At 39.8% G+C, this 16,930-nt stretch overlaps 2 protein-coding genes across 7 annotated transcripts in view; both read right to left on the reverse strand.

Moving 5' to 3' along the window:
• The window catches only part of rgs6 (regulator of G protein signaling 6), an 83,853-nt gene extending 83,731 nt beyond the window's left edge, over window positions 1–122 (reverse strand). Inside the window, exon 1 of the mRNA XM_054618069.1 lies at window positions 42–122. The gene's annotated coding sequence lies outside the window, so the exon portion shown is untranslated. The remainder of the gene's footprint in view (window positions 1–41) is intronic.
• An 8,307-nt stretch (window positions 123–8,429) lies between these two features.
• sipa1l1 (signal-induced proliferation-associated 1 like 1) overlaps window positions 8,430–16,930 on the reverse strand; it is a 75,186-nt gene continuing 66,685 nt past the window's right edge. For 4 of the 6 annotated variants that reach the window (XM_054618244.1, XM_054618242.1, XM_054618241.1 and 1 more), the window contains 7 exons: window positions 16,536–16,727; window positions 15,288–15,456; window positions 13,989–14,223; window positions 13,451–13,621; window positions 13,017–13,128; window positions 12,423–12,501; window positions 8,430–10,877 (listed from right to left, as the gene is read on the reverse strand). In XM_054618244.1, the coding sequence (XP_054474219.1) occupies window positions 10,734–10,877; window positions 12,423–12,501; window positions 13,017–13,128; window positions 13,451–13,621; window positions 13,989–14,223; window positions 15,288–15,456; window positions 16,536–16,727 (1,102 nt within the window). In that variant the 3' untranslated portion in view covers window positions 8,430–10,733. Of the gene's footprint in view, window positions 10,878–12,422; window positions 12,502–13,016; window positions 13,129–13,450; window positions 13,622–13,988; window positions 14,224–15,275; window positions 15,457–16,535; window positions 16,728–16,930 lie in introns of all 6 variants that reach the window. The other 2 variants (XM_054618246.1, XM_054618245.1) reach the window with 1 other exon arrangement.

Raw genomic sequence — 16,930 nt, forward strand, 5'->3', positions numbered from 1 at the left:
TCAACTCCTCATCTTCACACCTTTTCATCCTTCTTCCTTACCTCAGCGCTGGCTTCTCTCTCTCTCGCTCGGAGCTCCGAAGCCAAAAAAAGCGGCTTCACCGACCCACCAGAGCGCTGCACACTGGAGAGAGAGAGAGAGAGAGAGAGAGAGAGAGGGAGAGAGAGAGAGAGAGAGAGAGAGAGAGAGAGGAGAGAGAGAGAGAGAGAGAGGAGAGAGAGAGAGAGAGAGAGAGAGAGAGAGAGAGAGGGTGTGAGAGAGAGAGAGAGAGAGAGAGAGAGAAGCTGTGGGATCAGAAGCAGCTTTTTCTCTCTACCACTAATATGCAGTTGTTCCTGTTTTGTGAGTGAATGTGTGTGTGTGTGTGTGTGTGTGTGTGTGTGTGTGTGTGTGTGTGTGTGTGTGTGTGTGTGTGTGTGTGTGTGTGTGTGTATTTGTGTGTTTTTTGTTCACACAGTCACATCATGAGGTTTACCATAGCCATATCAAGCTATTAGGGGCCTCCAGGCATGTATTTACCCATATACCCTGTACATGTAGACAGCCCTGTTTAGGAGTAGGTCAGCACAATACAAACAATAAAGTTAGTAAAATGGATTTACCTTCTCAACACGTAAGAAAACTGGATTTTGACATAGGGCACCTCTATAAAACAGAGTTAAATACTGTAATACTTATAAGGAACAAACTTTGGTTTGTAATGTACTTAAGTCAAATTACCTAAACTAACCGGCATGCAACCATATTTTTGGGACTTCTAGCTTCTGGGGTGCCTGTTTGATTATTTAGCCTTGGGGCTCACTTCCCATTTGGGAACCAAAAGCTGGTAAACCACTCAGGTTTAAGGTTTAGTCTTGGTTTTCGGACAGGATTAGGAATGTAGGAGTTATGGTTAGTCTCTATGGTATATTAAAAGTTGTAGATACGAGTAGATTTGTTTAATTATGTTGACATTGCATTTTTCTTGCAAGTTTCCAACCTTGCGGTCCTAAATCAATTCTGAGTGGTCACAACATAATAAAACGTAACAGTAAAATACATTTCCATTTTTTGTTTTTGTTTTGCTAAAATCTGGCAATTTTCTTGTGAAATACTGAATACTTTCATCTCTTTAGGCCCCCAAAAAAATCACTCTTAAATTAAGATGACTATAACTTACTATGTTCTTATTTATAAGATTCCATGCAAAAAAAGTGTGGGAACTTTCACTATGAAACATGAATGTGCTAACAAGCTAATTGTCTCAGGATAGAAAAAGCATTTTTCTCAGGAAAAAAGTTAATTATTGAATAAGTGGTTCGGTTGAGGTAAGAGCAAAATTAATCTGTTATCACAAGACAATTTAAGATAATTTATTCAATATCCTGGAATAATATGATTCCATACTTTAGCAGTAATGTATCTCAAATGACTAGAGAAAAGCACTTAAAATAGTTGAGACAAATTTTTAATATGAAGGGTAAATGCTCTGGACTCTCCTGCTCACGCAACAAAGCCAATAAATTCCCAAAAATATTTCTTCCTCTTAAAACCTTTCCCCATGTTCACCACTTCCTCTCTTTTATCATTCAGTGTAATCTCCTAATTTTTTATCTTAAACAGAAGCAGGTCAAACAGCTCGACATCAGGGAGCCCGGCAGATAAACTCTGAGCTGATTGGGACTTCTGGCCGAGCAAGGAGACACATCAAAGGATCTGATGCAATGATGGACTGTGAAGGGAAACTGGCTGCTTACTGTAGTCAGAAGGGGTTACGCTCTCACTGTGTGTGTGATTGTGTGTGTGTGTGTGTGTGTGTGTGTGTGTGTGTGTGTGTGTGTGTGTGTGTGTGTGTGTGGATGCAACCCAATCTCACATGAAAGCATGTCAACACACAGCATGTTTACAGTGATTCGGGCAGCATATTCTCAGTGCTGGTGCTGGAGACTAAAAATATTTGTTGCCCTAATTCAACAGAACATTACTGGGACAGAGAGAGAAAAAGTGACAGCGCTCTTCAAAGGCCAGTTGTTTCTCTCTTTCTTTACTTTCTTACTTTCATCTGACGTTTGGTGTGCGAATGGAAAAAAAATGGACGTCAATGTGCTCACAAATCAATACATGCACTTACCAGCTAACTGTCGTCAAAAACAAAATTGATACTAATGGACCACTCTGGCCTGACAGATTGACATTCACACACACACACGCACGCACGCACACGCACACACACACACACACACACACACACACACACACACACACACACACACACACACACACACACACACACACACACAGAAACACACACCATGTCTACTATGAGCCTCCACTCTGGACTGACTGAATTATTGAGCAACAGTAAACAGGAAGAGAAGATCCCACTGGGAAGTGTGTGTGTGTGTGTGTGTGTGTGTGTGTGTGTGTGTGTGTGTGTGTGTGTGTGTGTGTGTGTGTGTGTGTGTGTGTGTGTGTGTGTGTGTGTGTGTGGAGGGGGGCTAAGTGGTTGGGTGGGAGTTGCCCCACATTTTGAGCTCCTGTTAGGCTACATGTTTCATGACATTAACACACATTCACTCATGTTTGCCTGCGTGGATATATATGTTAGCACCATGGATGGATTACTCTGTCTTGCCACAAAGAGACAGAATAAAACTACAAAGACAAGCAAAACTACTACAGAGATGCAAAATAACCAAAAACAGACACTAAAAGATCATAAAAACACTCAAAACAACCAAAAAGAAACAGATTACTGAACAAAGAGACGCAAAACTACCACAAAGATGTAACCAAATTGATATGTAATGCACAAAGAGACAAAAAAGAACCAAAAAGTGACACAAAAACACCATGAAGAGATGAAAAATGGGCACAGCCTGTGTTGGGGGGCCTATTCTAAAGTAATCTGCCCAGGGTTAGCACCAAGCAAGGGCTCTTAAAAGGCAAAAGCTGTATAAAGTATAAAAGATACATTTTTTAACAATTTTGATAAGGAACTGCAACATCAGTTATAAATCAATCGGAGCCTGAGAGCCTGAGAATATTTAAATGAAAAACAAATATTCAGAATGAATCCACCCATTTCATGTTGATAATTTATGTCTGGGAGGTATTGTTGAAGGGCAAGAAATAAAAAAAGCCCAGATGCTCTGGCTTCTCCATAGCTTCCTCCTCCAGCTCCTGCTGGGGGACCCCGAGGCCGGATGTGATATATATAATCCCTCAGAGTCTATCCAATTTTTTGCCAATTTTATCTTATTAAAAGCTAACAACTTTACACCTACAGAAAGCATTTGGAATGATTCCTTTGTTAATGATTTAATAAGAGCTCTCACAATGCTTCACATCTTATAGACAACTGATATCAAAAGTAGAAGTAGCTCTGATGTCAAAGATGGGACAGTCTGCTACACACAGCATTCACAGACTGACAGGTATATTGTGTAAATCGACGGATCACCTGCACGAAGGCACTGTTGTAATCAAGAATGAAACGAAACACCTCTACTTTCTCTCTTCTTGAGTGCCTGATAAGAGCCGACACGGCATTAGAGGAAGAAAAAAAGAGATGACCACATGCTGCCGGTAAACAGACATGTTTCATCCTTTTTTTTCCCCCAGGCACAAGGCGGCAGAAATGAAATGATGAAGTCATGTTAGAATAGAAGTTGACAACCTTTTAACTGTATGGGAATAATAGAAGTCTGATACGAATTTGTCAAGTAAAACTGTTCCTCTTAAACAGGGATCTCTGGTACCACAGGCATCCAAGTGGCTTTAAAACGTCATTTGATCAGGAATAAGAAATAAGGCCGAAGACTACAGATATTGCACTTATATAGGGCACTTTAAATATACAGATTTTTTTGTTATATTGGGGCGTCATTGTGTTTATGAATATAGATCATTTAAACTTGAAACCTGGCAGGAACACAAAGGACAAAGGCTGTTTTTGACTTGTGAACTGAACTATACAGGCACAGACACACAGCAGGCTGCAGCTCTCCCTGATCAGACCTCAATTTAGGCATCACACGCTTTTCTCTGTAGCAAATCCTTGAAAGGAACCCCAGGTGATTCAACCCACACATTTTCCACCTGTACCAAAGATGACTAATCTGTGGCCTCCTCCGCATTAATCCTGTCCTCCTCTGCACTGAGACTGAAGTCACCGCTGCGCTGGCCTCAAACGGCCATGAACAGTCGCTGCAGGGGGACCGACTGAAACCAGCACAGGTCAGCCCACAGCAGCACAGGGGACAAACCAACACGTCTGATCATCATGCTCTCAGCTGCACTGCTTGTGTTGTGTACAAATGAGTCAGATGGTTAGTCTTTTCAGTCAGTGATTTTGTTAAAAAACTCTATTTTATTTGGTCGATGAAAGCATTTAGGAGGAGACTGTATTATCACTGTGATGGCTTTGAATAGAGGCAAAATTGACTCTGACTCTGTTCAGCCATGACTTTGGGTTAAATTGAGAATATGGCAGTAAATTACACAAACACATAATTATTTTAAAATCCATGTTTAAACACAGAAGCATAATATTGTAAGCACAGTTCCTACTTAATCGTGGAATTAGTAGTTGGATAAAGTAACCACAAATCAAGGTCAACTAACTAAATTGAATTCATCTGTATCACACAGGACTGAGTTGAATCAGTTGTCATAGAGATGGATCTGTTGACATGAAAGCTAATCTATTATAGGACTTCCATATTGTTTTAAAAAAAGCATCAAAGTTTGTTCCGCCTACTCTTAGAAATCATAACAGGTACTGAGCTTGCTGGCCAACAGATGGCCATCTCTATGACAACTGCAGAAACAACATCTACTAATCAAGACTGTGACATATGAATAAAAGCTCTGGAAAAAAGCAAGTAAATGGACATTGAGCTTGGATTTATTGTCAGACAAATTTTCAAGATTCAAGAACCTTAATCTGCTCTGATGAAGGTCCTTTAGACCGAATGCTAAAAATAAAGTGCTCTCTGCAAAGATCTAGTCTATTAAGTACCTTAATCTAAAATGTATCTTGTAGTTTTTGTCTAGTATTTTTTTTATTAATATAGTCATACAGTATTTCATAGAGGCCTATGCTTGTTTCAAGAAATTCAAGACGTATTTGGAAGCAACTCGTTTCTCTAAATTACACAATATTTTTCTATATCATTATTTTTTTTGCAATGCAAGCTACCAGGCGTCCTGCTCCCAGAAAGGTCATCTCACTTAACACATGCTTTCTTAATACTTAGGCTAAATACAGTTTACCCATTTATGGCATCACAACCAAACACATGCACAGAAAAGTCTAAAACAACCTTATTTTTTTATACAATCATAGTTCTGAAATCACAGTTCATCTCACAACCTGTAGATCTTCCGAATGCTGTAATGCATCGTTGCATTACGCAATATTGATCCTTCAATAAAGTTTAGATGCAGAAAGATCTTCTGTCATCTCTATAACAAAAAATCAATGCTGAACGATTATCTCTTTCAACAGCAGTGATTCCTGGCTCTGGCTGTGTGAGCAGTTAAAGTGCAATCAGGTGAATCAGTGTGATACGGGAACAACAGGAGCCCGAAGGCAGACTCAGTCCAAATCCCAGACCTCTACCCTTATGTCCTCACTCTCGTCCTCACTGCTAGATACAATCAGACAGAAGCTCTGCAGGAGAAAGTAAATCCCCGTCGACTCAGAGCAAAATGAGCTCTTAGTGTATTTGAGGAAAACATTATGAGAAATTCAATTTGTTGCTGTTAACTCTGTAAAGCCTGACAATTCAAATCATTTTCAGTTCAATTTTATTTTATAAATTGAGGTATTTATTGATCTCAGAATTTGAAAATAATATAATGCAAACAGAAATGAAATGGGATTGTAGGATTTTTTCATTTGCATCATGTTTGGTATTCATTGCAATTTATTATTCTCAATTGGGGTTTTACATTTAGAAGTAAAACCTTATTCTTTAAATTGCATAGCAGCAGACCACTATATATTTGATTTGTATATCATTATATCTATCAATATTGGGGCTGGGTATTGCCACTGATCATCCAATTCAATAGGATTCGATTCAATATCGATTAGGGATATTTCAGTTCAAATACCAATTTTGCCTGGATAAGAAAGAGATTCTCAGAGAACTAATGCTGATATTATTTATATATAATATCCCCATCAACCAGCCTTATAAAGAATCCTCCTACCTGGTGCATTAATGAAATATTTCAGAGTTTACTTAATGTTGTTGTTAATGACGATTTCATTACAAATTGATATATGATCAACCATATGAAGATCAATTTCAATTGGAAAATCTTTTTTATCTAACTCACTTTACTCAATAACATGGGGATAACTGAACTATTGATTAAATCAGTTTTTTGAGCATATATCATACTGATGCACATAGAAGACTTTTATGCACTTACTCAGGGTATTTCACTGTAAATAGCTTTCTCTCAATGTATTATACAGTTTCTCTTCTGTTTCTTTACTAAATAAAGTAGCAAGAGATAAAGACGTAAAGAAGTAAAAGGCAAAAGCAATATAGTGCAGAAACCAACAAGTCAAAAGCACCACAAATCAATACGGTATTTATTTATTTCAGAAACTTTAATACTGTGATCACTGCAAATGTCTTTTTCATACCTTTACATTTTACAAAGACAATGGATCCGGGATGTAAACAGTATTTTCAACTCTGTAAAATGCATGGTCCTCTTGAAATAGTGTGCTTTATCTCCAGTCGGAACCGATCCCTTTACTGTTTCGTTTATTCTTCCAACGGGAGGAAACAAAACGGATCACGACACAGCGATGTAAGCCGTGACTCTGAGCTTTGTGAAACCTTCCTCCCCTGCTGCAATCACTAACCTCGCAAGTTGTGCTTGACTGAAAACCAGCATCCTCTGCAGAACAAACATGCAGCCTGCTCTTGTCTGTTCAGTGATGCTTGAGGGAAGAAAAAAAAGGGTTTGGATTTTTTTTTTGAAGTGAATAAAGTCGAGCACCTTCCTCTGTTAGTCAGGAACTGCATTGGCAGGGAAAACTACAGAGTGACATCAAGACAAGATAGCACAGGAATGGATCAATTCACCCTTCTTATCCAAAACCTGTCAACACAATCAATTTTCTAAAACATTGTGCAAAGGTTTCTAAAAATAAAAGATATTACAAAATGGAACATTTTAACATCTGAACATTCACATTTCCCATATGCCTCTGAAATGCACCAAAAACAAAGCTGAGGAAAGAAACAAAACTATATGCACTGTAAAATAACTGAACATTCACACTGGAGTAACTGGTGTGTGTGTGTCTGTGTGTGTGTGTGAGTATGTGTTTGAATAAGGTGGACAGCTGTATCTAACATCCAACTTGATGCACACTTTTTAAAGATGCAAGCAAAAACATCTGCACTGCACAGTTTGTCATTTGGCCATACTTCATTTGGAATACAAAAAACTAAAGCACTTTCCATGTACAATAAAATACAAAACATTACCTATTAGTAATTATTTAAGCATCGACATACTCTAGTTCTGGCAAGGAAACCAGTGCTCAAGACATTTTACGGTCAAAACCTGGATTCAGGAACATTTCTGCCTATACAACTCTTATTTTCTGTATATTTGGAGGATTTCACATTATTGGATGACAACTAGACTGCTGTTCACAACTGGCCAACTTGTTAAAACAACCAAATCCTATCATCAAGCAAAACAATTAAGCACTTGAATGTTCACTGGTGGCGTTATAATCCAAGAGATTCTTAAAACAGAACCGTTGACATCTTTTTGTTAGGTGTTCACTCATCTCCCTGCAAAAACTGCAGAGCTGAATGTCAGTAAACATCATTATTTAGGGTTGTTTATATTCTCTTTACATTCAGACCGGGTGCTGTTTTGTGCTTTATGTTGCAGGGATTTAATTGCATCAACTAAAGATGCAAATTTACTTAAGATTCAAAAACTTTGAGTGTTTTTTTTTTTTTTCTTCAACAAAGGGGTGTGGAATTAAGGCTTACACCAGGCATGTGGACAACAGTTTCCACGTACATGCTCAAGTTAGCGACCTGAAATAACCCCAACACAGACACCTGGCTGAGGAAATAGCTTTGTGGCTCCTGCTTGTGTTGTAAGTAGCTTTGTGATTTGGGGGAACATTTCTACCAATACACTCTTATTACAGGGGCCAGCTACCCTGAACGATATACTGCATGCAACTGAATGCGAAGGCATATATACACACACACACACACACACACACACACACACACACACACACACACACACACACACACACACACACACACACACACACACACACACACACACACACACACACACACACACACACACACACACACACACACACACACACACACACACACACACACACACACACATTTCCACACACACACACTCTGGTCCCTGTGTCTGGAGGCCGGCCAGCCTGGTTGTGTTCAGTCAAAATATTCATACAAACAAGAGAAAGGCTGACACCTCCCCATACACACATTTATGAGGTCTACAACTGTGAGTATGAAGCTGATTAAAACTAATGCTTGTGTGTGTGTGTTTGTTTGTTACCAGGTGTGTTTATTTTTTAGGATGTAGAAGAAGAGCCTTTCCCTTTCATCTGTTCCCCAGGTGCTGTTTCAAAGGCACGTCCCTGCTCTGCCTGGGAGTAAATGACCAAAATAAGTGAGTGTAGGCACGGCTGGATAGACTGATGAACGTTCACACAGTGGCAACACACACACTGCCACAGAAAGGTGCTGTAGCTCCTTCTTATCATGGGCATTTTAATCTAACCATATAAGTCATTATTACTTTTGTCTAAAGGATCCTCACTTTCCCAACACGTACTCAACCTGAGGACAACTATACATGTTGAAAATGTAAAACACACGTACACCTAAGGTCTGCTCCCTTTATCAAAAATCCACCTTTGATTGTCTCTCAAAGCTGGCTTCTGGTTTTTTTCTTCCTGTTCTTTGTTTTTTGTGTGGCCTCCCGGTTGATGTCTGACTGATTGTTGAAGAGGCGTGGGGGGAAAAATACAGTGACTGGCAGCACATTTAATAATCATGACATTTTCCACTGGTCATCACTAGAGGGCACTGTAAGCAACACGACAGCAGGCTTGGGCACCACAAAACACAACATAATACAGAATAAAAAGCATATAGTCCGGCTTTTAGCCAGAATTAAGAAAGAAAGCCATTTAAATAATATCGCTAGTGACCATTTTCTTGAGGAACTAAACACTGATGTCAGTTGTACTGTACGAATAGAACAACTTATTTATTGGAATTATAATACAAGGAAATAAATTAACCTGGGGAAAAAAAAGTCCCTTCTTATTTTTCCCTCCCGAAAAAAATGTCTCTGTCATTGCTTATCAGCTGGCCTTCTGTATTCCAGACAGTGGGATGGCGAGTGGAGTCCTCCCTTTTCCTTTTTCCTCAAAGCATGATGTTCTCTGCTTTAATGGAAGATAAGAGACTGGTGTCTTTTAGGCGTAACCTTTAAAACGTTTTTTTCCCCACATCAAGCATCTTCCCCGAGAGCAAACTCCCTTTTTTTGAGGAAGACAGGAGTCCTGACTTCTTCCTATTGCTTTTTAAGACACATACAATTGGGATGGACCAAAGCACTCTGGATATCAGTCATGTTTAAACGGCACCACTTGCCGATGGCTTATAAATATACTCCTCTGCCAGGTGTTGGTTTGTGCTGTAGGGACAAACAGGATGCGGTAATCCAGATATGAGTGACACAGAGGAGAAAAAAAAACAATGTACAAATCCATGTTTCCCTCCTGTTGTGACACATGTCAACATGCTTCCATGTCGGTGGCTGTAAACAGCCACAGTGACCCTTCAGTGGTAAGAAGCTTTGAGGAAAGGAAACACCTAAATTCTTTACACTCCATTCACATGTGAAGGAAATGAAAACCTCTCCTGTATCCGGTGGTCTTGAGGCTTCAGATTTGTTGTTTGTGTTACAGTGAACTCCAAGTGGCTGGGCTGGCAGATTTTGTCGCATACCTGTCGGGACTTTGCGCGGCACATCAGAGACGACTTCTCTTAAGTCACGTGGCTGTCTCTGCTACCCTCTGCTGTGGCGGGTTTGGTTTGGCACAAAATACTTAAGTCACCTTTCAGAAAAGCTGGGCAACAGTAGAGAAAAAGTAATTGAAAAAAAGGGAACAAAGAGGAAAAGGCCAGATATGGACTGTAGGTTGTAACTAAAGAGAAGCACATCCACTGAGAAGGTGTGTCAGGGGCAGTCTGGTGATATTTTACGTTCACATCAGAAAAGAGGCGAGTCTGAAAAAAGAGAAGGGAGGTGGAAGAGCTTCCTCTTTGTTGGCAAAAAACGATTTTGGCACAGCGAGATGAGAGAAACATCAATTCAGCAACGGTCTCGTGGTGGAGAATAGAGGTCTGTCCTTCATAATCTGTTAAACACCAAATTTTTCTTGAGTCTCATCCTGAGAAGGTGAACAGACTGGTCGACAATATTGCCAGCTGATGTTTGAACCCAATGGAAGATGGTAGGAGGGTTCAGCAGCATCAGGCTGATTAAGTCCAACAAGTCTCCACTGCTATTGTGCACAAATTCTTCCCCTTCTGCCTCTCCGCCCAGACTGTGTGTGCTGATGTATGCATGTATGTGAACGTGTGTGTATGTGTGTGTGTGCGTGAGTCAAAATGCGCAGGTCGGAGTCAGTTCATGTCGATGGTGTTGAAGACCCACTCAGTGAACTTCTTGAGCTTAGTGGCAGAGGTCTGCGACTCCTCCTGCAGTCTCTGGTTGTCCTCCCACAGCCTCTTGATCTGACCCTGAAGTCTCACCTTCTCGTCACGCTCCTGTGCAAGATGGGGAAAGGTTGGGGAAAATCAATCAATTAAAGCAGTTAATGATCAGTTAACTTTGGAAAAAAACAGCACAATGTACAGTACCAGTCAAAAGTTTGGACACACCTTTCTCATTCAATGGTTTTTCTTTATTTTTATTTTTTTCTACATTGAAGATTAATATTGAAGACATCCGAACTATGAAGGAACACATATGGAATTATGTGGTAAACAAACAAATGCTCAACAAACCAGAATATGTTTTATATTTTAGATTCTTCAAAGTAGTTGAATGAGAAGGTGTGTCACTTTACTGTCTGTATAAATATAATAAACACTATCTGGTGTTTACATAAACATCTCAGCTCTGCAGACTGTGAGTCACACTAGAGAGAACTTTAAGTGCTTTGTGAGTAGATTTTATCAGTTGACACTTTGAATCTGCCAAAAGCACCACAAAAAGTAAATCCCTGGTTTGTTGCATGAACATACACATATATTTAACAGTTTGTTAAAGAAAAACAAACTGTGGGGAGTTTTGCTTCATGCTGTCAGTTAGCTGCAAGCTGATTGCTTCTGGCTTGAGGGTGGTTGAAGGAATCGAGAGTGAAGCTCATCTACTGCTACTTTAAAAAAATAAAATAAATTGATAGGCATTACGCTTTCCAGTATTTCACAGACAGCCGAGAATTTATGAAAAATTGCGTAAGAAATGAATCACACAGGCCACAGCGGTTTTGAGGAGGGAAACTCTTCACTGTTAACAGGGTACAAAGTCTGCAACTAGCAGCTCAAACCTTTAAAAGCAACATTGGGCTGCAGCAGCAGAGGACCTGTCAGCTTCCAGTCCTGTTGCCTAATAATGAGGTGACAAAGATGCTGATGCTGCTTTTATAAGTAGAATTTGGTGTAAATAATCAATCCGGTCTGGTACCATTATTAGAGGCTAGAGCTTGTGGTATAATGGTGAGGAGCACAGATTGGGCGGTGTCATACCAACTTATTATCACTATTTAGATAAACCTTTGTCGCTGACTTTCTTTACACATGCAGTCTTTTGTGGTTCCTTGAAATGAGAGACTGCAATTCATCTCCTTTATATGAATAAAAAGGAGAGTTTTAAGAGATGGTGTACATGCTTTTTGCAGGATAAATGTGATGTAAAAAAATCTTAGTTAGTTGTGTGAAATGCATCACTCACACTCATCCAAACCAACAATCCTGAAACTTGTTTTTAGAGCAAAATGAACCAGTCCGTTCCTTCCAGGTGATTTGACGTTAAAATAATAGCTGAGTGTCTATAGTGAAATCTGAGTCAGCAGTTAACAAATCAACCATTGAACCTTTCAACAATTTCATTTTTTTTAAAACTGGTAATTTACACCCTCTGCTCCCTGATCAGGTATGCTCAACCAGCTTTCATGTATCCTTTCTGGCATTAAAACAGAGTGGTAGGTTGTAAACATGCAGACAATTGTTCTCAATGCACCCCATAACAACCAACTATAACTGTATATATGTATATTTATGTGCAAGTGTTTGTGTTTTCTCTCCCACCTTTTTCAGGTCCTCCTGGAGCATCTTCACCATGGCTTCCAGCTTGGTGACCTTCCTCTCCAGCCCTATGTGACCCTCACTGTGGATGAGAAAGCAACACATAGCAGGACTTCTATACACACTCAGTAATAGAGAGCGGATAATCATATTCAATTATGACTTCTGCATCCACTTGCTGCAGAACCATGAACACACTGTATGCTGCTTCACTACCCCACTGATGCAGTGTATCCTGTATTTCCTGTACATTTGACGCACACTCCTCACCCATCCATTTTATTTTATTTATTGGTTTATTTGCTAGGAACAGTGCACATAAAAAGAGGCATTCATATGTAGTCCTCTAATTCATATCTATTTGCAACAGTTAACACTTCCTAGTTAGATGCTAAACCTTGGTCTGTCCTGGCAAAGACAGGCAACAGCACATTAAAACAAAGTTTCAGACAAACAATAACATTTCAAATCACAGAGTGGGTTTGACAAAATAAGACCCAGCTCATCATATCCTGGATCACATAGGAGCAATTAGTTCAGCCACATTTATTTCAGCCCCTAGACCCAAACTGATCTGCTGAATAAGTATGGTGTTACCTAGATGAGGGCCGTGACAGAGGAGCAGGCTGAAGCTCTATGTGTGGCTGTTGGGGACTGGAGGCCCCGCTGCTTCTGTGGTTTGAATCTCCGAACACATAACTTCTCTGGACTGGAAGGAGAGAGAAATGGACAACGAAGAAAAACAAGTCATGTTAAGTTACAAATATACCCAATCAGCAACAGATGGAGAATGAATAAAAAAATGCCTCTAACTGAAAATATACAGTAGGTTAGTCTATTCATAATGTACAATACATACAAAAGTGGTTTAACACTGCAGTGATGATAGTATCATAATAACTTGATACAACCTTTAACCTTCTTTTCTTTTATTTAAGTCAAGTGCTTGTTTTAGTGCATCTTGTTGCATCTTGTGGATGTGCAAAGAGATAAATCACATACAAGAAAATATAATATGTAATTAATAATACCGTAGTGTGTGTTTCTTTCAGTCTCAAAGGTATTGGCCACATCCACCAGATGTGTCCACTCTAGGGGGCTGTCCCTGTCTTGAGACGGGAGGGGCATCAGCTCCTGAGGGAGAGGTCCGCGATGACGCTCCACCAAATCCACCAATGATGTGTCAGATGCCGAAAGGTCACCTGTAAATGGAAAATAAGTTGCGGAATGAACTGAATGTAAAATCACCCTTTTTTTTTTAGCCATTCTATAATTTCAATCAAAAGAGGGCAGCAGATACACATCCGGAGCTAAGTCAGATATATCACACACTCTTTCATTTTCCTACAGTTATTTTTTATCGTAATAATAAACAAACCACATGATTTAGTGAGGATGTATTAAGCTCCTTTTCCTGTACTGGTTTGCCTCCATGTATAAAATGACCATATAATATGAAGAGCTACGATTACCAAATATACTCTTCAATAGACGCACCTTAAAAACATATTTTCAATGTGAATGGATTCCAGCTTTTAAAAATACCTCATTCATCCACCTCTTTCTTACCATGGAGTTTGACTCCCAGCTTATAGGAAGGCCGTCTGAGAGGAACACCGCGGGTGGTGGGTGAGCGTGGGAGGGTGGAGCAGCTGAAGAGAACATCTGCGCCGAGTGCCTGTTCCGATACCGAGTCGCTCAGGGGAGGAAGGCGTTGGCCACGATAGATACTCTCATCTGATAGGGTACGATGGAGGGAGCGACGGCGGCTGAGAGGCTGGCTTGGTGGAGATTTCTGGCCGTGCTTCACAGGGTGGGAGGAAGTGATGGTGGAAGTGTTATTGTGTTATATTACTGAGAAACAGGATCTGCACCCATTCATTATGTGTGAAAGTCTTATTTAAAGGAATGCTCACCCACAAAACAACCATTTCTTTATCAATTACTCAACCTGTTACATTGAATTCTTGAAAAGTTAGTTTCTCCAGGTTCTCACATGAACCTTGTGAATGAAGAATCAAAAACAGAGAAGTGTCTTCATGTCTTACAACAGTAAAACTCACACAAGTCGTGCAGTATAATCCAAGTCTCATTTCTCTCAGACATATCCTCAGTACTTCCCAAACACATGCATCTAAAACCTTACATCAAAAACACTTCGGACATTTGTCTGTGCTGTGCAAGCCTGAGACTGTTTGCTTTAATAGTACGGTTTAGGTGAAGATTTGTATAATTTGGTAAGTAGTGAACATATTACTGGATAAATGAGACTTGAATTATACTGCAAAGTTGTGTGAGAGTTTGAAAACGTACATTTTTGGTGTTAAACGCGGTCCACTTCAATTCATCAAGACTTTTCTGTGTTTTAATTCACCGTGGAGGCATGCGAGAAAAAGTTTTCTTCAAAAATTAAAAGTAACACTGGGTGAGTAATTGATATACCAATGCTCGTTTAAGACTGATGTATTCATATAAGGTATTTTTTTCAGGAGATTAATTAAATTGTTGTCATATATTGCCTGATTTTTACATTTAAATTTGCTCACAAATTTAACAACAATAATGAATATGATGTCAGACAGATTGGACAAAAATTATTGAGATTTTTAAATGTTTATGTCCTTTCACAAAAATATATTTCTTTGAAAAACGCACTTTTAGTGGGCATTGTGTCAGGAGCAGAATTATAATGACTTGATTAGCCTTGTCCAGAGTGCCGTATTCCTTAATAAACTTTACTCACCACAGAAGGAAGATTTACTGAAAAAACCTGGCTAGCAGCAGTTAAGTAATGTTAGGAGATGTTCCTAGGTGTCTATTCACAGGTTGTTCCTTTAACAAGGGTCACAAACGCACCTGTAGACGTACCTTTTCCTTATGTCTGCGTGGTGGTGGCGGGCTGTCTGGGGCACAGTGTCTCTTCACATCTTCCTCTATCGTAGATTTGGCATGAGGCTGGGGCGAGTGCATATCCCGAAGAGAGGGTCTCGCTGCTGGGGTTGGAGCAACCTCAACTCCACCTTCTCCCGGAGACTTCCTAGTACACACATAGACACAGCCAAACCATTAAGTAAACATAATCAGGAGACTAATTATGCACTCTGCACTGTGAATGCATTGTCCTTATATAGTTATAGCATTGATATATTATAAAAATATGTGGTCGTCAGTATCAACAGTAGAGCCTTTTAATTGCATTCAGTTACTGCAAGCCCTGAGTGTAGTATGCTTTACCACCACACGGGGGTAATCAAGTAGTATTCATATTATTACTACCAGAAGACATAAATAGTTAGGTACACTGGGTGGACAACTAAAGGGATCAAATGCAGACTGAAGGAACATTGCTACAATAAAAACTGTCATTTAAAATCTTATTTAGTATACCTGTTTTTATTTTAATTTATTGAATTTTTTTACTTATGTCTTTTGTTTGCACCATCCACTCTGCTGCTGTAATCCTGCAAATCCCCCCCGCTGCGGGACAAATAAAGGATTATCTTATTTTATCTTAATATTCTATTTGGCGTCCCAGTATACATAAAGGGATGAAGAGCAGTCTGATACAACAACGCTGCACCATCACCTCTGACACTGTGTCAACATAAATGCAACATTATAAGCCAAGGATGGTATTGATTGAGCGTTATTGGGATAACTCACTGTGGATGAGAAAGCAACACATAGCAGGACTTCTATACACACTCAGTAATAGAGAGCGGATAATCATATTCAATTATGACTTCTGCATCCACTCGCTGCAAAACCATGAACACACTGTATACTGCTTCACTACCCCACTGATGCAGTGTATCCTGTATTTCCTGTACATTTGACTCACACTCCTCACCTATTCATCCATTTTATTTTATTTATTGGTTTATTTGCTAGGAATTACATTGTAACGAGTTTTCTTCTTCACTGGTGCTTACTCCCTGCAGAAAATTGGTGGGCTTACAAAACCAAACCTCAACCCAGTATATCCCTGGTTCACTTTAAGTGAAGTATATCCCTGATTACAAAACCTTGTATACAGTTTAAATCCACTGCTGGACTGGGAACAAAAATTAAAGACCCACTTAATGTTTCTTAATTTCTATGTTGCTCCATCCTTACTTGCGTGTGTCTCCGAAGTCAACAGAATTGATGGTGGAACCGGGTTTCCTCCAGCCAATCAGGTACTTGGACTGAGCTCCTTGGCGGGGGTAGAAGCTCTTGGGCCCAGGGGACGATGAGGACTGGGATGAAGGGGAAGTGGCTGAAGAGGAGGACTCCTCTCTCGGGGAGCTGTGGCCTGAATGCCTTGCACTGATGGATAAAGTAGAGGAACAGAGGGGTTATTACAAAATGCATCACAAATAAGAAAAGTTCAGCCCCCTGATGGAAGATGTATACAAATGAAATCATAATCCTGCATGTTTGGGCAATGACAGGTTTGTTTTATGGCTTAACCGGATCTCTTAAACAGGCCCTATCATGCTATTTTCCGGGTGCATATTTTTATCTCAAGT

The sequence above is a fragment of the Anoplopoma fimbria genome, chromosome 18 (genome assembly GCF_027596085.1).
Source record: "Anoplopoma fimbria isolate UVic2021 breed Golden Eagle Sablefish chromosome 18, Afim_UVic_2022, whole genome shotgun sequence".
In the NCBI taxonomy this organism is placed as follows: domain Eukaryota; kingdom Metazoa; phylum Chordata; class Actinopteri; order Perciformes; family Anoplopomatidae; genus Anoplopoma; species Anoplopoma fimbria.